The sequence below is a fragment of the Oncorhynchus gorbuscha genome, linkage group LG04 (genome assembly GCF_021184085.1).
Source record: "Oncorhynchus gorbuscha isolate QuinsamMale2020 ecotype Even-year linkage group LG04, OgorEven_v1.0, whole genome shotgun sequence".
Taxonomy (NCBI): Eukaryota; Metazoa; Chordata; class Actinopteri; order Salmoniformes; family Salmonidae; genus Oncorhynchus; species Oncorhynchus gorbuscha.
The window spans coordinates 13,956,015-13,977,319 of NC_060176.1; the positions used below are offsets into that span (position 1 = coordinate 13,956,015).

General features: G+C 41.4%; 1 protein-coding gene across 2 annotated transcripts in view; it reads left to right on the top strand.

The window, feature by feature from the left end:
• LOC124033104 (dual specificity protein phosphatase 22-A-like) overlaps positions 1-21,305 on the top strand; it is a 56,260-nt gene that overhangs the window by 19,535 nt on the left and 15,420 nt on the right. For both annotated transcript variants that reach the window (XM_046345041.1, XM_046345042.1), the window contains exons 5-6: positions 10,632-10,706; positions 10,802-10,973. In XM_046345041.1, the coding sequence (XP_046200997.1) occupies positions 10,632-10,706; positions 10,802-10,973 (247 nt within the window). The remainder of the gene's footprint in view (positions 1-10,631; positions 10,707-10,801; positions 10,974-21,305) is intronic.

The following is a 21,305-nucleotide window of genomic DNA, read 5'->3' on the forward strand; positions in this document are numbered from 1 at the left end:
GGGTAGACTGAAGGAGAATGTTAGTTGGGGTATATGCTGTATTGATCTACATTACAGTTTAGGGTAGACTGAAGGAGAATGTTAATTGGGGTATATGCTGTATTGATCTACATTACAGTTTAGGGTAGACTGAAGGAGAATGTTAGTTGGGGTATATGCTGTATTGATCTACATTACAGTTTAGGGTAGACTGAAGGAGAATGTTAATTGGGGTATATGCTGTATTGATCTACATTACAGTTTAGGGTAGACTGAAGGAGAATGTTAATTGGGGTATATGCTGTATTGATCTACATTACAGTTTAGGGTAGACTGAAGGAGAATGTTAATTGGGGTATATGCTGTATTGATCTACATTTCAGTTTAGGGTAGACTGAAGGAGAATGTTAATTGGGGTTTATGCTGTATTGATCTACATTACAGTTTAGGGTAGACTGAAGGAGAATGTTAATTGGGGTATATGCTGTATTGATCTACATTACAGTTTAGGGTAGACAGGAAGGAGAATGTTAGTTGGGGTATATGCTGTATTGATCTACATTACAGTTTAGGGTAGACTGAAGGAGAATGTTAATTGGGGTATATGCTGTATTGATCTACATTACAGTTTAGGGTAGACTGAAGGAGAATGTTAGTTGGGGTATATGCTGTATTGATCTACATTACAGTTTAGGGTAGACTGAAGGAGAATGTTAATTGGGGTATATGCTGTATTGATCTACATTACAGTTTAGGGTAGACATGAAGGAGAATGTTAGTTGGGGTATATGCTGTATTGATCTACATTACAGTTTAGGGTAGACATGAAGGAGAATGTTAGTTGGGGTATATGCTGTATTGATCTACATTACAGTTTAGGGTAGACTGAAGGAGAATGTTAATTGGGGTATATGCTGTATTGATCTACATTACAGTTTAGGGTAGACTGAAGGAGAATGTTAGTTGGGGTATATGTTGTATTGATCTACATTACAGTTTAGGGTAGACTGAAGGAGAATGTTAGTTGGGGTATATGCTGTATTGATCTACATTACAGTTTAGGGTAGACTGAAGGAGAATGTTAATTGGGGTATATGCTGTATTGATCTACATTACAGTTTAGGGTAGACTGAAGGAGAATGTTAGTTGGGGTATATGCTGTATTGATCTACATTACAGTTTAGGGTAGACTGAAGGAGAATGTTAATTGGGGTATATGCTGTATTGATCTACATTACAGTTTAGGGTAGACTGAAGGAGAATGTTAATTGGGGTATATGCTGTATTGATCTACATTACAGTTTAGGGTAGACTGAAGGAGAATGTTAATTGGGGTATATGCTGTATTGATCTACATTTCAGTTTAGGGTAGACTGAAGGAGAATGTTAATTGGGGTATATGCTGTATTGATCTACATTACAGTTTAGGGTAGACTGAAGGAGAATGTTAATTGGGGTATATGCTGTATTGATCTCTACATTACAGTTTAGGGTAGACTGAAGGAGAATGTTAATTGGGGTATATGCTGTATTGATCTACATTACAGTTTAGGGTAGACTGAAGGAGAATGTTAGTTGGGGTATATGCTGTATTGATCTACATTACAGTTTAGGGTAGACTGAAGGAGAATGTTAATTGGGGTATATGCTGTATTGATCTACATTACAGTTTAGGGTAGACTGAAGGAGAATGTTAATTGGGGTATATGCTGTATTGATCTACATTACAGTTTAGGGTAGACTGAAGGAGAATGTTAATTGGGGTATATGCTGTATTGATCTACATTACAGTTTAGGGTAGACTGAAGGAGAATGTTAATTGGGGTATATGCTGTATTGATCTACATTACAGTTTAGGGTAGACTGAAGGAGAATGTTAATTGGGGTATATGCTGTATTGATCTACATTACAGTTTAGGGTAGACTGAAGGAGAATGTTAATTGGGGTATATGCTGTATTGATCTACATTACAGTTTAGGGTAGACTGAAGGAGAATGTTAGTTGGGGTATATGCTGTATTGATCTACATTACAGTTTAGGTAGACTGAAGGAGAATGTTAATTGGGGTATATGCTGTATTGATCTACATTACAGTTTAGGGTAGACTGAAGGAGAATGTTAATTGGGGTATATGCTGTATTGATCTACATTACAGTTTAGGGTAGACTGAAGGAGAATGTTAATTGGGGTATATGCTGTATTGATCTACATTACAGTTTAGGGTAGACTGAAGGAGAATGTTAATTGGGGTATATGCTGTATTGATCTACATTACAGTTTAGGGTAGACTGAAGGAGAATGTTAATTGGGGTATATGCTGTATTGATCTACATTACAGTTTAGGGTAGACTGAAGGAGAATGTTAATTGGGGTATATGCTGTATTGATCTACATTACAGTTTAGGGTAGACTGAAGGAGAATGTTAATTGGGGTATATGCTGTATTGATCTACATTACAGTTTAGGGTAGACTGAAGGAGAATGTTAATTGGGGTATATGCTGTATTGATCTACATTACAGTTTAGGGTAGACTGAAGGAGAATGTTAATTGGGGTATATGCTGTATTGATCTACATTACAGTTTAGGGTAGACTGAAGGAGAATGTTAATTGGGGTATATGCTGTATTGATCTACATTACAGTTTAGGGTAGACTGAAGGAGAATGTTAATTGGGGTATATGCTGTATTGATCTACATTACAGTTTAGGGTAGACTGAAGGAGAATGTTAATTGGGGTATATGCTGTATTGATCTACATTACAGTTTAGGGTAGACTGAAGGAGAATGTTAATTGGGGTATATGCTGTATTGATCTACATTACAGTTTAGGGTAGACTGAAGGAGAATGTTAATTGGGGTATATGCTGTATTGATCTACATTACAGTTTAGGGTAGACTGAAGGAGAATGTTAATTGGGGTATATGCTGTATTGATCTACATTACAGTTTAGGGTAGACTGAAGGAGAATGTTAATTGGGGTATATGCTGTATTGATCTACATTACAGTTTAGGGTAGACTGAAGGAGAATGTTAATTGGGGTATATGCTGTATTGATCTACATTACAGTTTAGGGTAGACTGAAGGAGAATGTTAATTGGGGTATATGCTGTATTGATCTACATTTCAGTTTAGGGTAGACTGAAGGAGAATGTTAATTGGGGTATATGCTGTATTGTTCTACATTACAGTTTAGGGTAGACTGAAGGAGAATGTTAATTGGGGTATATGCTGTATTGATCTACATTACAGTTTAGGGTAGACTGAAGGAGAATGTTAATTGGGGTATATGCTGTATTGATCTACATTACAGTTTAGGGTAGACTGAAGGAGAATGTTAATTGGGGTATATGCTGTATTGATCTACATTACAGTTTAGGGTAGACTGAAGGAGAATGTTAATTGGGGTATATGCTGTATTGATCTACATTACAGTTTAGGGTAGACTGAAGGAGAATGTTAATTGGGGTATATGCTGTATTGATCTACATTACAGTTTAGGGTAGACTGAAGGAGAATGTTAATTGGGGTATATGCTGTATTGATCTACATTACAGTTTAGGGTAGACTGAAGGAGAATGTTAATTGGGGTATATGCTGTATTGATCTACATTTCAGTTTAGGGTAGACTGAAGGAGAATGTTAATTGGGGTATATGCTGTATTGATCTACATTACAGTTTAGGGTAGACTGAAGGAGAATGTTAGTTGGGGTATATGCTGTATTGATCTACATTACAGTTTAGGGTAGACTGAAGGAAAATGTTAATTGGGGTATATGCTGTATTGATCTACATTGCAGTTTAGGGTAGACTGGAAGGAGAATGTTAATTGGGGTATATGCTGTATTGATCTACATTACAGTTTAGGGTAGACAGGATGGAGAATGTTAATTGGGGTACATGCTGTATTGATCTACATTGCAGTTTAGGGTAGACTGAAGGAGAATGTTAGTTGGGGTATATGCTGTATTGATCTACATTACAGTTTAGGGTAGACAGGAAGGAGAATGTTAGTTGGAGTATATGCTCTATTGATCTACATTACAGTTTAGGGTAGACAGGAAGGAGAATGTTAATTGGGGTATATGCTGTATTGATCTACATTACAGTTTAGGGTAGACTGGAAGGAGAATGTTAGTTGGAGTATATGCTCTATTGATCTACATTACAGTTTAGGGTAGACAGGAAGGAGAATGTTAGTTGGAGTATATGCTGTATTGATCTACATTACAGTTTAGGGTAGACTGAAGGAGAATGTTAATTGGGGTATATGCTGTATTGATCTACATTACAGTTTAGGGTAGACTGAAGGATAATGTTAATTGGGGTATATGCTGTATTGATCTACATTACAGTTTAGGGTAGACTGAAGGAGAATGTTAATTGGGGTATATGCTGTATTGATCTACATTTCAGTTTAGGGTAGACTGAAGGAGAATGTTAATTGGGGTATATGCTGTATTGATCTACATTACAGTTTAGGGTAGACTGAAGGAGAATGTTAATTGGGGTATATGCTGTATTGATCTACATTACAGTTTAGGGTAGACTGAAGGAGAATGTTAATTGGGGTATATGCTGTATTGATCTACATTACAGTTTAGGGTAGACTGAAGGAGAATGTTAATTGGGGTATATGCTGTATTGATCTACATTACAGTTTAGGGTAGACTGAAGGAGAATGTTAATTGGGGTATATGCTGTATTGATCTACATTACAGTGTAGGGTAGACTGAAGGAGAATGTTAATTGGGGTATATGCTGTATTGATCTACATTACAGTTTAGGGTAGACTGAAGGAGAATGTTAATTGGGGTATATGCTGTATTGATCTACATTTCAGTTTAGGGTAGACTGAAGGAGAATGTTAATTGGGGTATATGCTGTATTGATCTACATTACAGTTTAGGGTAGACTGAAGGAGAATGTTAGTTGGGGTATATGCTGTATTGATCTACATTACAGTTTAGGGTAGACTGAAGGAAAATGTTAATTGGGGTATATGCTGTATTGATCTACATTGCAGTTTAGGGTAGACAGGAAAGAGAATGTTAATTGGGGTATATGCTGTATTGATCTACATTACAGTTTAGGGTAGACAGGATGGAGAATGTTAATTGGGGTATATGCTGTATTGATCTACATTGCAGTTTAGGGTAGACTGAAGGAGAATGTTAGTTGGAGTATATGCTGTATTGATCTACATTACAGTTTAGGGTAGACAGGAAGGAGAATGTTAGTTGGAGTATATGCTCTATTGATCTACATTACAGTTTAGGGTAGACAGGAAGGAGAATGTTAGTTGGAGTATATGCTGTATTGATCTACATTACAGTTTAGGGTAGACAGGAAGGAGAATGTTAGTTGGAGTATATGCTCTATTGATCTACATTACAGTTTAGGGTAGACAGGAAGGAGAATGTTAGTTGGAGTATATGCTCTATTGATCTACATTACAGTTTAGGGTAGACAGGAAGGAGAATGTTAATTGGGGTATATGCTCTATTGATCTACATTACAGTTTAGGGTAGACAGGAAGGAGAATGTTAATTGGGGTATATGCTGTATTGATCTACATTACAGTTTAGGGTAGACAGGAAGGAGAATGTAAATAGGGGTATATGCTGTATTGATCTACATTGCAGTTTAGGGTAGACTGAAGGAGAATGTTAGTTGGAGTATATGCTGTATTGATCTACATTACAGTTTAGGGTAGACAGGAAGGAGAATGTTAGTTGGAGTATATGCTCTATTGATCTACATTACAGTTTAGGGTAGACAGGAAGGAGAATGTTAATTGGGGTATATGCTCTATTGATCTACATTACAGTTTAGGGTAGACTGAAGGATAATGTTAGTTGGGGTATATGCTGTATTGATCTACATTACAGTTTAGGGTAGACAGGAAGGAGAATGTTAATTGGGGTATATGCTGTATTGATCTACATTACAGTTTAGGGTAGACTGAAGGAGAATGATAGTTGGGGTATATGCTGTATTGATCTACATTACAGTTTAGGGTAGACAGGATGGAGAATGTTAATTGGGGTATATGCTGTATTTATCTACATTGCAGTTTAGGGTAGACAGGAAGGAGAATGTTAATTGGGGTATATGCTGTGTTGATCTACATTACAGTTTAGGGTAGACAGGAAGGAGAATGTTAATTGGGGTATATGCTGTATTGATCTACATTGCAGTTTAGGGTAGACTGAAGGAGAATGTTAATTGGGGTATATGCTGTATTGATCTACATTACAGTTTAGGGTAGACTGAAGGAGAATGTTAGTTGGGGTATATGCTGTATTGATCTACATGAAAAGATGATCTCTAAAGATGGAATGATAGTGGTTGTAAAGTCTGGGAGGGGAAGCAGTGCAGGAGTCCCCTATACTCTCATTACCTCAGTCCTACAAAGGTGCATGAATTGACAAACCAAAGGGTTGTGTGAGAGAGATTAAGACTTTCTTGGATGACAATGGAAGTTGAATAGCAAATAGTTCTAGGTTCTCCTGGTAGTGTCCAGTGGAGAGTTCTACTAAACAAGACAAGATCACTTCCACCACCATCTTGAGTGTAAGCTACCCATCCCTTCCCCCTCCATAACATCGTTATGCGTCTTTTCCTACTAGCACTGACTTTGCTGGTAACCACTTTGTTCAGGGAAAATGTATTGATAGGATTGTGATGTGTTGTTGTCTCACCTACAGTAGCTATCTTAAGATGAATGCACTAATGTAAGTCACTCTGGATAGGACCGTCTGCTAAATGACTAGACTGTAAAATATGTCCTGGGACTTCCCAGTGATGTGATGTTTGGACACAGATACTTGGGTATAAGACAGGACAGGTATCTATCTGGACATCATGACTAAGATGAAACGGATTGAAGGAACTTGTGCTGTGCAGAGATGGGGTCCAGATGACTTTTACACTTTAGTTTCACTTCTTCCTGTTCTTTCTCATATCCCATAAAATGTGACCTGAAATCAATTGATATATTTATAGATCTGGTCTCACCTAAGGCTGTCGCGGTCATGACATTTTGTCAGCCGGTGATTGTCAAGCAAATAACTGCCAGTTTCACGGTAATTGACCATTAATTAACATGAACACATTTAGCATCTCCTGGCTTCCACATATTGCCACTGATGCAGATCTTTGGTACATCTACATTTAAAAAAGTTGAATATATCCATGTAAGAGCCCACATCATCACAATAAATCTGTTAGACCGGTCTAAATAAACATGATATGAAGAAAATGTAGTCTATTTCAGAAGAACAGAATAGCACACTCTGAGTTGTCCTCGTGTTAGGCCCTGATCTGGCTATGCCATATGGCTGTGGAACTGTACACTAGTTCATTTAGCAGACAAGATTTGCTTAGAATTCTGTGACATTATTTTACATGATTGTATAGAATGAAGAATACAATTGAACATAGCTGAATAAAATAGAAAGGATATTTTCTCCAAACATTTTAAAGGAGTGCATATGCAGTTATTCTGTGTTGAGCGCTTAACAAAGAAACAGGTACTCCTAAAATACTTAAATTCAAGTTATTTATGTATCTTTGGTTGTGATACAAACATCGGGCTATATCTTCTGATTTTTAATACAATAAGGCTGCATGATGTGACTCTAATGATGCGACTCTAATGATGTTTTGAAAAAAGTTGCATGAAAGGCATGAGCTCTGCTTTGTTTTTTTGCAAAGGCTGTACACACTTTGACAAGCTCTTGATAATGACTCAAATTTTCCGGTGGCGTCCCAAAAATAATCTATGTATTTTGCGGCCAGTGGCCATTGTGCTCTTGGGCTGAATATAATTATTATAATTCCCTTCTCCCGTTTGCACGCTCTGAAGCACCTCTCACTCACATGGCTCTCCATCATGTGACGGGTCTTTCTCACAGGCTACAAGTGAAGAGAGACACATCGGGGAGGCAACTGTGTGCGTCCTTATCCAATTCAGAGGAAGAACTGTCCACATGTACTTTTCGTCAGCCAACAAGTTGAGTCGGCCTAATGAACAGCGAAAGCACTATCCTATGTCAATCTACTTTCCCCCATAGTACAAAAGTCTTCATATTCTGTGCGAGAAATAAATATTCCAAATATAGTGTAGGACAGTTGTGGGATGTGATAGATTCCAGATGAATCCAACCACTAGCATCAAAACAACTTTTTTAAGCAATGAGCCTGAAGCAACAGATCAGAACGTTTAGCTTAAAATGTTGATAAACTATTAGGATATTTCTTCACATTATAAGTGCAGCAATGTGCACACTGTAGTAAGCTATAAGCACAAATCTTCCATTAGCAGGAAAACACAATTCTCAAAAGTGACCGCAAAGGCAATTATGAATGTAATGCTTTTATTATACAGTGGGGAGAACAAATATTTGATACACTGCTGATTTTGCAGATTTTCCTACTTACAAAGCATGTAGAGGTCTGTCATTTTTATCATAGGTACACTTCAACTGTGAGAGACGGAATCCAAAACAAAAATAGAGAAAATCACATTGTATGATTTTTAAGTAATTAATTTGCATTTTATTGCATGACATAAGTATTTGACCACCTACCAACCAGTAAGAATTCCGGCTCTCACAGACCTGTTAGTTTTTCTTTAAGAAGCCCTACTGTTCTCCACTCATTACCTGTATTAACTGCACCTGGTTGAACTCGTTACCTGTATAAAAGACACCTGTCCACACACTCAATCAAACAGACTCCAACCTCTACAAAATGGCCAAGACCAGAGAGGGTGTAAGGACATCAGGGATAAAATTTTAGACCTGCACAAGGCTGGGATGGGCTACAGGACAATAGGTAAGCAGCTTGGTGAGAAGGCAACAACTGTTGGTGCAATTATTCGAAAATGGAAGAAGTTCAAGATGACAGTCAATCACCCACGGGCTGGGGCTCCATGCAAGATCTCACCTCGCGGGGCATCAATGATCATGAGGAAGGTGAGGGATCAGCCCAGAACTACACAGCAGAACCTGGTCAATGACCTGAAGAGAGCTGGGACCACAGTCTCAAAGAAAACCTTTAGTAACACACTATGCCATCATGGATTAAAATCCTGCAGCTCACGCAAGGTCCCCCTGCTCAAGCCAGCGCATGTCCAGGCCCGTCTGAAGTTTGCCAATGACCATCTGGATGATCCAGAGGAGGAATGGGAGAAGGTCATGTGGTCTGATGAGACAAAAATTTAGCTTTTTGGTCTAAACTCCACTCGCCGTGTTTGTAGGAAGAAGAAGGATGAGTACAACCCCAAGAACACCATCCCAACCGTGAAGCATGGAGGTGGAAACATCATTCTTTGGGGATGCTTTTCTGCAAAGGGGACATGACGACTGCACCGTATTGAGGGGAGGATGGATGTGGCCATGTATCGCGAGATCTTTGCCAACAACCTCCTTCCCTCAGTAAGAGCATTGAAGATGGGTCTTGGCTGGGTCTTCCAGCATGATAACGACCCGAAACACACAGCCAGGGCAACTAAGGAGTGGCTCCATAAGAAGCATCTCAAGGTCCTGGAGTGGCCTAGCCAGTCTCCAGACCTGAACCCAATAGAATTTATTTGGAGGGAGCTGAAAGTCCGTATTGCCCAGTGACAGCCCCGAAACCTGAAGGATCTGGAGAAGGTCTGTATGGAGGAGTGGGCCAAAATCTCTGCTGCAGTGTATGCAAACCTGGTCAAGAACTACAGGAAACGTATGATCTCTGTAATTGCAAACAGGTTTCTGTACCAAATATTAAGTTCTGCTTTTCTGATGTACAAATCAAATCAAATCAAATTTTATTTGTCACATACACATGGTTAGCAGATGTTAATGCGAGTGTAGCGAAATGCTTGTGCTTCTAGTTCCGACAATGCAGTGATAACCAACAAGTAATCTAACTAACAATTCCAATAAAATGCAAATTAATTACTTAAAAATCTTACAATGTGATTTTCTGGATTTTTGTTTTCGATTCCGTCTCTCATAGTTGAAGTGTACCTATGATAAAAATGACAGACCTCTACATGCTTTGTAAGAAGGAAAACCTGCAAAATCAGCAGTGTATCAAATACTTTTCTCCCCACTGTAAATGTGCATTTTTATGGTGAAAATTATAATATAATAATAATAATAATATATGCCATTTAGCAGACGCTTTTATCCAAAGCGACTTACAGTCATGTGATGATCTTCCCCATACTTGAAACTTACATGCTTCATATGTATACCAGTTAGTCTCTACACCCGTTGTAAAACAGATTATTGTCCTCCCTTTTGGAGCACAATAATTAGGCTTGGAGAAGCCTAAAAAGTGTATCACTGATCATATCAGGATGTGGATTGTCATAGGTGAGACTAGGGCTGTTAGGATGACCATATTATTGCCACACCAGCGGTCACGAGTCATGATGGCAATCAAATTCCACGTGACCATTTAGTCACGTTAATTGGTCACGTAGAATTTGATTGCCATCATGACTCGTGACCGCTGGTGTGGCAGTAATATGGTCATCTTAACAGCCCTAGTCTCACCTATGACAATCCACATCCTGATATGATCAGTGATACACTTTTTACACTACACGGTTAATTCTGTACTTATAAGGCCATGTGTTTGTGTCTTTGCAGGTCAAAGCATTTCAAAGAGAGCATCAGGTTCATCCACGAATGTCGTCTAAATGGAGGGGCCTGTCTGGTGCACTGGTACGTACACCACCTAACCATAAACCACTAACTTTCTGTTGACCGTACCTGACCCCTCTTGACTATGCTCTCCCTGTCCCTGTCCCATAATGCAGCCTGGCCGGTGTGTCCCGTAGTACCACCATGGTGGTGGCCTACCTGATGACCGTCACCACCTACAGCTGGGAGGAGTGTCTGTCAGCTGTCAAGGCCGTGCGTTCCTTCGTAGGCCTGAACTATGGCTTCCAACAGCAACCACAGGAGTACCAGATGAACCAAGTCACAGAGGTAGGCGCACACACATTTAAACACACACACCCTGTATATCAAATCACATGCCACATGCGCCGAATACAACAAGTGTAGCCCTTACCGTGAAATGCTGACTTACAAGCCCTTAACCAACAGTGCAGATCAAGAAGAATAAAGTATTTACCAAGTAGACTCAAATAAAAAGTAAGAATAAAAGGTAACACAATAAGAATAACAATAACGGGGCTATATACAGGGGGCACCGGTACTGAGTCAGTGTGTGTGGTCCTTCTGTAGCTCAGTTGGTAGAGCATGGCGCTTGTAACACCAGGGTAGTGGGTTCGATCCCCGGGACCACCCATACGTAGAATGTATGCACACATGACTGTAAGTCGATTTGGATAAAAGTGTCTGCTAAATGGCATATATTATTATAGTGTGCAGGGTTACAGGTAAGTTGAGGTAATCTGTACATGTAGGTGGGGGTGAAGTGACTGTGCATAGGTAACAAACAAACAGCGAGTAGCAGCAGTGTGCCAGGGGGGATGTCCGGTGTACAATGTAAACTGTCCGGTGGCAATTTTGATAAATTGTTCAGCAGTCTAATGGCTTGGGTGTAGAAGCTTTTGAGGAGCCTTTTGGTCCTAGACTTGGTGCTCCGGTGCGGGTGGCCGTGCGGTAGCAGAGAAAACAATCTATAACTTGGGTGACTGGAGTCCCTGACAATTTTATAGGCTTTCCTCTGACACAGCCTATTATATCGGTCCTGGATGGCAGGAAGCTTGGCCCCAGTGATGTACTGGGCCGTTTGCACTACCCTCTGTAGCGCTTTACAATCAGATGCCGACAGTTGTCAAACCAGGCGGTTTTGCAACTGGTCAGGATGCTCTCGATGGTGCAGCTGTAGAACTTTTTGAGGATCTGGGGGCCCATGCCAAGTCTTTCAGTCTTCTGAGGGGAAAAAGGTTTTGTTGTGCCCTCGTCACGACTGTCTTGGTACGTTTGGACCATGATAGTTCGTTGGTGATGTGGAAACCAAGGATCTTGAAACTCTAGACCCCCTCCACTACAGCCCGGTCAATGTTAATGGGGGCTTGTTCGGCCTGCTTTTTACTGTAGTCCACGATCAGCTCCTTGCTCACATCGAGGGAGAGGTTGTAGTTCTCTGACCTCCTCCCTATAGGCCGTCTCACTGTTGTTGGTGATCAGGCCTACCACTGTTATGTCGTCAGCAAACTTAATGATGGTGTTGGAGTCATGTTTGGCCATGCAGTCGTGGGTGAACAGGGAATACAAGGAGGGGACTAATACCGTACCTGAGGCGCCTCAGTGTTGAGGATCAGCGTGGCAGATGTATTGTTGCCTATTCTTACCACCTGGGGGGGGGGGGGGCTTAATGCTCCAGGGGTGCTGTACAATGGTGACCCAGTCCGTGAACCCACTCCCGGGTGTCTCACTCCCCGTGAGACACCCGCAGGGAGTGGGTTCACGGATATGCAACAAAAAACGGATATGCAACAAAAAGACAGGACAAATATAAGCACCCCCCCAAATTGTTATTATTATTCTACAACTTCCCGCAATTCAATGTGACCAGAAAAACACCCTGTAACACAGCTCAAGTGTAATATTTAGACTTGATTAGTTCAGGTAAACAATTTCAGTGAGTAAGAAGAATGCCGGTTAAGGCCCACCTCTTCTCTAACACCCACTCGGAAGCCAAACTGTTAGCTTACTCCCACTCATAGTACAGAGTCACAGGAATGTGTCATCATTCAGCCGCTATCAGTTAATGATGCAGCCGTTTTTTACAAGGCCACTCCTGCCCTGTCAGGTTCATACTTTTGGTTTACTTTCACTTCTGTAGATGGAGGTGGGTCTCTGACAGTAAACCTGGAGCCCATCCTTCCTGGCTGCCTTTCTCAACTTTATATGGCCTACCAGGGATCTTCCTAAACTCATCATACTGCTCATTAGCAATCTGGGAGATGATCTTTGTGATGGTTGATGGCTTTCTCTGGACTTGCTGTTATGACCGAGGTGGGTTATGAACCCTCAATGTATCTAGGCAAACAGAAGACCACTAGATCGTGTGTAAACTGTTACTATGTGACTTTCATCTGGGCCACCAGAAATACACAAGTTATTTAATTAGAAGTGCCACCATCATGCATATGAACCGTAACTTCACTCTCGTGTCACTAGACCTACACTAAAGTGTTTGCTGGTTTCAAAGTGAGTATCTGTGTTGTCAGTTTATTTATACCCATCTGCAAATTATTCACAAAAGATGTAGTGAGGTGAGAAAATGGCTTTCCTGTTGTGGGGCAGCTATTTCCACACACATCAGACTTCAAACCTGTGAAATGATGTGTGACATGCACACACACACACACACACACACACACACACACACACACACACACACACACACACACACACACACACACACACACACACACACACACACACACACACACACACACACACACACACACACACACACACACACACACACACACACACACACACACACACACACACGTTTCTAGACCATTCTGCAAAAAGATCTGTGTATGGATGTTGCTGAGAAGGGCTTTGTCTCTCTAGCTGATGACATGCACCCAGCCAGTGGTACTCAGTACGTGTGTGTTGTACACAGAAGGGGAACTGGAGGGGCTTGCTGAAATTGCATTAGCCTGGCACTAACAATCACGTGACTAATTACTGTCAGAAGCTTGCAACATGTCTTCACTGAAGAAAAAAACATTTATTTTCTTTTTGTTTGGTTGAGTTGGCAGTGATTTTGAGGATCAAAGGGGAAATGGGATTCCTTTCTTCATGTTTTTCCCACGACGGTGTCTTAGAGAGAATTTGCTCTTGTCATCCCAATAGTTTTATCTATAGTGTTATACTGTATATAGAGGTGATCAATTGTATATTTTTTTAAATTTCACAACACTTTGCCTAAAACACTGATACAACTAAGGCATGTCTGTTGTTAAAAATGATTCTAAATGCATTATTATGTGGGTGTTTTGTTGTACGTAAGGTAAGGTTCAGTAAGTGTGATAGTGACTTAGGGGTTGTGTCGAGGTCACTGTTCCTTAGTTTGGACTTTGACTTACTTTAAATGGATTCAAAGCAGGGAGATGTTTTCAAATGAACAAAACTGAAATTTACATAATTTGTTCCAATTTTGAGTAATCCTTTTCTCATGAATAGTTGATCTGGAAGTGAAAACTGGTAAAGGGATGGTGGAGAGTCTGACTCAAAGCTGGGTTTGGGACTCAAGTCTCCCATCTGTCCTTATCGTGTGTAGTCTAACTGTACATTGTACCTACCTGTGTATTTTTGTAACACAGTCCATTTTCTTGTAAAGAGGTTTGAGTATGTTGTATGGCTGGTTATGGATGGTGGTAATGTGTGGGAGTCGCTGTGACACCTGATGGTTGTGTGGGAGGAAACATGCACAGTGACACACCTGATGTCACGACTTCCACCGAAGGTGGCTCGTCTCCCTGTTCGGGTGGCGCTCTGCGGTCGTCGTCGCCGGCCTACTAGCCACCGATCCATTTTTCCTTTTCGTTTGTGTTTGTCTGTATTCTTTACACCTGTGTCTGATTAGTTGATTTCGGTGGGTATATTTACCTCCGCTGCCTGCTAGTCTTTGTGCGGGATTGTTTTCTGTGGTTACGTTATTGAGGGGTGCGTGTCTGCACCACGGAGTTTCTCACGGTAGTTGTGCCATTTAGGTATTGAGTTTAGGACTAGAGGTTTCTCCTCCGTGTGTAGCACTTTATTTCCCTGTGTGTGTGGCAACCTTGTTTGGGCGTGTTTCAGTCCCATGTTGTAGTTGTGTTTTGGACTACTCAGTAAACTATTTTTCCACTGGGAATTCCTTGCTCTCCTGCTCCTGATTCCTGCACCTCCCTCTGTCAGGAGGCACGTAACACCTGAACACAACTCTTCTCTTTTACCTGACATGGGAACTGTCTTGGTTCATCTGGAACTCCTGCATATATTTTGTATATAACTTTAAAATTATACTGTATTTCATGATTACTCAACTAATGTAAATAATGTACCACAAGTGTGTTAACCTTTACACTACTGTAATAAATTATAGGTCATTTATAAGAAAATTACTAAATAAATACACATTGCAATCTTTTGTTGAACTATCACATTGGTGGCTTTGCATTGATACTAGTAGCCACCCACCACTCCATCCAACACCTGTCTACCAGAAGCCCATGATGTGATTTTCAACACCTGTCTACCAGAAGCCCATGACATGATGTTCAACACCTGTCTACCAGAAGCCCATGATATGATGTTCAACACCTGTCTACCAGAAGCCCATGATGTGATTTTCAACACCTGTCTACCAGAAGCCCATGATATGATGTTCAACACCTGTCTACCAGAAGCCCATGATGTGATTTTCAACACCTGTCTACCAGAAGCCCAAGATGTGATGTTCAACACCTGTCTACCAGAAGCCCATGATATGATGTTCAACACCTGTCTACCAGAAGCCCATGATGTGATTTTCAACACCTGTCTACCAGAAGCCCATGATGTGATTTTCAACACCTGTCTACCAGAAGCCCATGATGTGATTTTCAACACCTGTCTACCAGAAGCCTATGATGTGATGTTCAACACCTGTCTACCAGAAGCCCATGATGTGATGTTCAACACCTGTCTACCAGAAGCCTATGATGTGATTTTCAACACCTGTCTACCAGAAGCCTATGATGTGATGTTCAACACCTGTCTACCAGAAGCCTATGATGTGATTTTCAACACCTGTCTACCAGAAGCCTATGATGTGATGTTCAACACCTGTCTACCAGAAGCCTATGATGTGATTTTCAACACCTGTCTACCAGAAGCCCATGATGTGATGTTCAACACCTGTCTACCAGAAGCCCATGATGTGATGTTCAACACCTGTCTACCAGAAGCCCCTGATGTGATGTTCAACACCTGTCTACCAGAAGCCCATGATGTGATGTTCAACACCTGTCTACCAGAAGCCCATGATGTGATGCTCAACACCTGTCTACCAGAAGCCCATGATGTGATGCTCAACACCTGTCTACCAGAAACCCATGATGTGATGTTCAACACCTGTCTACCAGAAGCCCATGATGTGATGCTCAACACCTGTCTACCAGAAGCCCATGATGTGATGTTCAACACCTGTCTACCAGAAGCCCATGATGTGATGCTCAACACCTGTCTACCAGAAGCCCATGATGTGATGCTCAACACCTGTCTACCAGAAGCCCATGATGTGATGTTCAACACCTGTCTACCAGAAGCCCATGATGTGATGTTCAACACCTGTCTACCAGAAGCCCATGATGTGATGCTCAACACCTGTCTACCAGAAGCCCATGATGTGATGTTCAACACCTGTCTACCAGAAACCCATGATGTGATGTTCCGTTGTTTAAAATGTCAGCCATTTCTTCCCACAGCACAGCTGAGAACTACACTGATCAATCCCACTGTCCTGTGTGGAAGTCTGACCCAAAAGAGCATAAACTGCACTATACTCGGCTGGTCTTACAAGGACATCCCATCCATGTTTGATGTGTTCGGTGAGGGGTAGCAATGTTCATGTCAGAACAATAATATGTCCAACTGTGTTGTTGTTTTAATTTCTCACTGCATTTCCAAAATGTTCATAAATTATGTCTATAGATCCAGTGTGGAGCACATCTAAGCTGCATTAACCTTGATTAGTGAACACACAGGTGGCAAAAGAATATGACAACTGAAGTGAAACGAAACTGAATGTTTAGCTTCATTAGGTTCACACTAGTGTGAACATTTTATTTGTCTCTTTATAATCTACAGTTCCCTCTTTGTATTCATATTGCGTTACTGAAATGGAACATAATTCCATATATTACTTTCAGAGACACTTTCAGTTCGTCCTATTTCGCAATATATATGGTGTTACACAACAAATGATTAGATGGTTATTTCCTGGATTCCCTCCAGAAACCGCAGATCTGGATGGTCTGTTGGACTTGTTGACCTAAATGGTTAGAGATTTATTGTAAGGGCAAGATGGAGCATGTCCCACAGGCTGTGGTTCCACTGTGGTAAAAGGAGGGCTGGGTAATGTTCAATTAACTTATGGTGTGTTACACTTACAGAATCACCAGGACTGACATAGAAATGGAACACATGAATAGAAGGAATGAAAAACAATATCGGTCAAATACAATTTCTTGTGTATTTGTATTTTTTTATGGATCCCCATTAGCTGCTACCAAGGCAGCTAATGAAGATGGCGCCGGAGGGCTGCCGTCTTATCGGCTCTTAAACAACCATGCTATTTTTTTAATGCGTTGTTCTTTACTTGTTTTGTACATAAAGCTGCTGCTACCTTCTCCTATGACCGAAAAGAGCTTCTCGACATCAAAACTGGGATTACTCACCTAAAATTGGACGAGGAGTTTTTCTTCAATGAGTCGGACGCGAGGGATATACAACGGACACCCGACCAGGCCCAGATTCCCGTGATTCGCTGGAAAAGGAAACGTAGGTTTTGCGGAAAGAGATCAGGATGCCTTGTGAGGATCAGGCAATGAGTGGCTAATCTGCCCTTGCCTTCCATTCTGCTAGCTAGCTAATGTTCAATCGCTGGAAAATAAATGAGATCAACTAAAGCACATATATCCTACCAACAGGACATTAAAAACTGTAATATCTTATGTTTCACAGAGTCGTGGCTGAACGCCGACATTAAGAACATAATGCTGGCGGATTATACACTCTATTGGCAGGACAGAACCGCAGCCTCTGGTAAGACATGGACATATTTGTAAACAATAGCTGGTGCACGATATCTAAGGAAGTCTCAGGGTTTTGCACGCCTGAGGTAGAGTATCTCATGATAAGCTGTAGACTACACTATCTACCTCGAGAGATTTCATCTGTATTTTTCGTAGCTATCTACAGACAGAGGCTGGCACTCAAACCGCACTCAATTACCTGTATTCCGCCAAAAAGCAAAGAGGAAAAGCTCATCCAGAGGCTGCGCTTCTAGTGGCTGGGGACTTTAATGCAGGGAAACTTAAATCAGTTGTACCTCATTTCTATCCGCATGTTAGATGTGCAACCAGAGGGAAAAAAATCTAGACCACCTTTACTCCACACACAGAGACGCGTACGAAGCTCTCCCTCACCCTCCATTTGGCAAATCTGACCATAACTCTATCCTCTTGATTCCTACTTATAAGCTAAAATTAAAACAGGAAGCACCAGTGACTCTGTCAATATAAAAGTGGTCAGATGAGCCAGTTTTGACCAGTATTTGGCTGAGCTGAACACACTGAGCAAATCGTGAATTTGAAAATCTGAAAGACTCACTAGTGAAAGACAGGATAGTCTGTGGCATACTTGATAAAGGACTCAAGGAGAGATTGCTGCGGATCAAGATTTAACTGTGGATAAAGCAGTGAATATGTGTCGAGCAGCAGAAACCAGCAGAGCACAAGCTAAAGAGCTGTGAAGGGATGAGACGTCAGTGTATGCAATAACAAGAGAGGAGCACCACACACAAGGCCTTACAAAACAAAAACAAGCAAAAGATAGAAATCAAAACACTACATGTGGAAAATGTGGATTTATCCACAAGCCAAAAAAATACCCTGCACATTGCAAATCATGTAACAACTGTGGGAAAAATCGGGGAGATAGAATTCTTCATTGATTATTCTTTGGAAATATGCAATGCAGTAAATGCTGAATGGATTGTGCCATTGAAGGTGAATGAAACTATAATACCATTCAAGCTTGAAACTGGAGCACAGATAAACCTGTTGTCTCTGGATGACTACAAAACACCGAAGGTGAAGAGCAAAATACACCCGGTGAAAATGAAGGTTACTGGTTATACTGGGGAGAACGTACCAGTCAAAAGAAAACAGTTCAGAGCACAGCTGCTTATTGTGGAAAAGAGTGTACAGCCTATTCTAGGAATCAATGCATGTGAAAAGCTCAATTTGTTGAAAAGAGTATATGTAGTGACAGACTGAAAATGACCAATAATCGCTACTGGGTGAGTATGAGGATGTGTTTGAGGGTCTTGGATGTTTACCAGGAGAACACAAAATATGTACTGATGACAAAATGACTCCAGTTGTGCATGCATGCAGAAAAGTTCAATTTGCACTGAGGGAAAATCTCAAAGAGGAACACTTTGACGTCTATCTCATGGAAAAGTTAGACGTCTTCACAAAAATGGATTAACCTACAGACTGGGTAAGGTCAATGGGTATTGTGGTGAAAAAGAACGGCGATCTCAGGATATGTCCAGACCCGAGAGATCTCAACAAAGCAATCAAGAGAGAGCATTTCAAGTTACCAGAGAAGAGATAATGTCACAGTTTTCTGGAGCAAAGTGGTTCAGTAAGCTTGATGCCTCATCAGGATTCTGGCAAATGAAGCTAGACGATGCAAGCTCAAGGCTATGCACATTCAACACACCTGAGGGCAGGTACAGATTTCTTCATCTACCATATGGGATTCTCTCAGCACCAGAGGTCTATCACAAGACAATCCATATGATCTTTGTGCGCATCCCAGGAGTGGAGACTATGATGGATGACATCATCGTCTGGAGGTCCACAAAAGAAGAACACGAGAGGGAGACAAGTGCTGGACCTGACACGGAAAGTCAACCTAAAACTAAACATGGACAAATCCGAGTTTGGTGTGAAAACACTTACCTTCGTGGGAGACGTACTTTCAGAGGATGGAGTCAAACCAGACCCAAGGAAAACATCAGCCATCAACAACATGGAGTGCCCAAAGAACAAAGACGATGTGAGACGCTTCATGGGCATGATCACCTACCTTGCAAAGTTAATACCTCAACTGTCAGCACAGTCCGCTCCACTCAGATGTCTTCTAGAACAGAAAAAATGAATAGGAATGGTCCCATGAACAGGAAAACTGCTTCAAAAACCTAAAGAAGACAATCACAGAAGAGCCAGTGCTCAGGTTCTATGATCCAGAGAAAAGCACAAGGATTTCTGCAGACGCGTCACAGTTTGGCCTGGGAGCAGTTCTTCTGCAACAGTATGACGACACATGGCAATCCATCGCTTATGCGTCCAGAGCCTTGACAGGCACAGAGACAAGGTATGCACAAATAGAGAAAGAACTACAGGCGAGCACATACGCTTGCGAAAGGTTTCACCAACACATCTACGGATGAGATTTTGAAGTAGAAACTGACCACAAAACATTGGTGTCAATCATGTCTAAGACACTGAATGATTGTCCAATGAGAATCCAGAGAATGTTGATCAGACTGCAAAAATATGATGTGAAGATGATCTATACCCCGGGAAAGTTCATGTTTGCCGCCGACACTCTTTCTCGAGCAGTTGACAAGAAGGAGAGCTTCGACACACAGAAAAACACAGATTCAGGCCTACGTCAACATGATTGTAGCATCACTTCCTGTGTCTTCTGAGAGAATGGAGCAGATCAAAAGAGAGATCACAGATGACCAGACAATGACAGAGTCAAAAGAAACAACACCGATAGGATTGTGGATGACATAGTGTTCAAAGGCAACAAAATTGTCATTCCCATGACACTACGCAATGAAATGCTACAGAAAATACACGACGGCCACGTGGGTGAGGAAAAATGCAAACAACGAGCATGCGAAGTAATGTACTGGCCAAGAATGAACCAGGAAATCAGCCAGACCACTGCTTCATGTGAACTGTGTTTGACCTACAGGCCAAAGCAGCAAGCAGAGCCGCTAATGCCTCATCCAGTACCCAACAGACCCTACTACAAAGTTGGAGTTGACCTTTTTGACTGCAATGGCAAAAGTCACATTGTTGTTACCGGCGACTAGGTCCTTCTGTAGCTCAGTTGGTAGAGCATGGCGCTTGTAACGCCAGGGTAGTGGGTTCGATTCCCGGGACCACCCATATGTAGAATGTATGCACACATGACTGTAAGTCGCTTTGGATAAAAGCGTCTGCTAAATGGCATATATACCCTGAACCGCTGCACCTCCTTTACCGTGGTTGGAGTCGGCCAATTACGCACGGCTGAAATGTGGTCATTTTCCATCTCCACCCCTGACGCAGAAAGGCGATGCCCTAGGAAGGAGACGGACTGTTGGAAGAACAGACATTTCTCAGCCTTGACGTACAGGTCATGCTCCAACAGTCGACCAAGCACCCTGCGTACAAGGGACACATGCTCGGCGCTTGTAGCGGAGTATATTAGAATGTCATCTATATACACCACTACACCCTGCCCATGCAGGTCACTGAAAATCTCATATACCAAGGATTGGAAGACTGATGG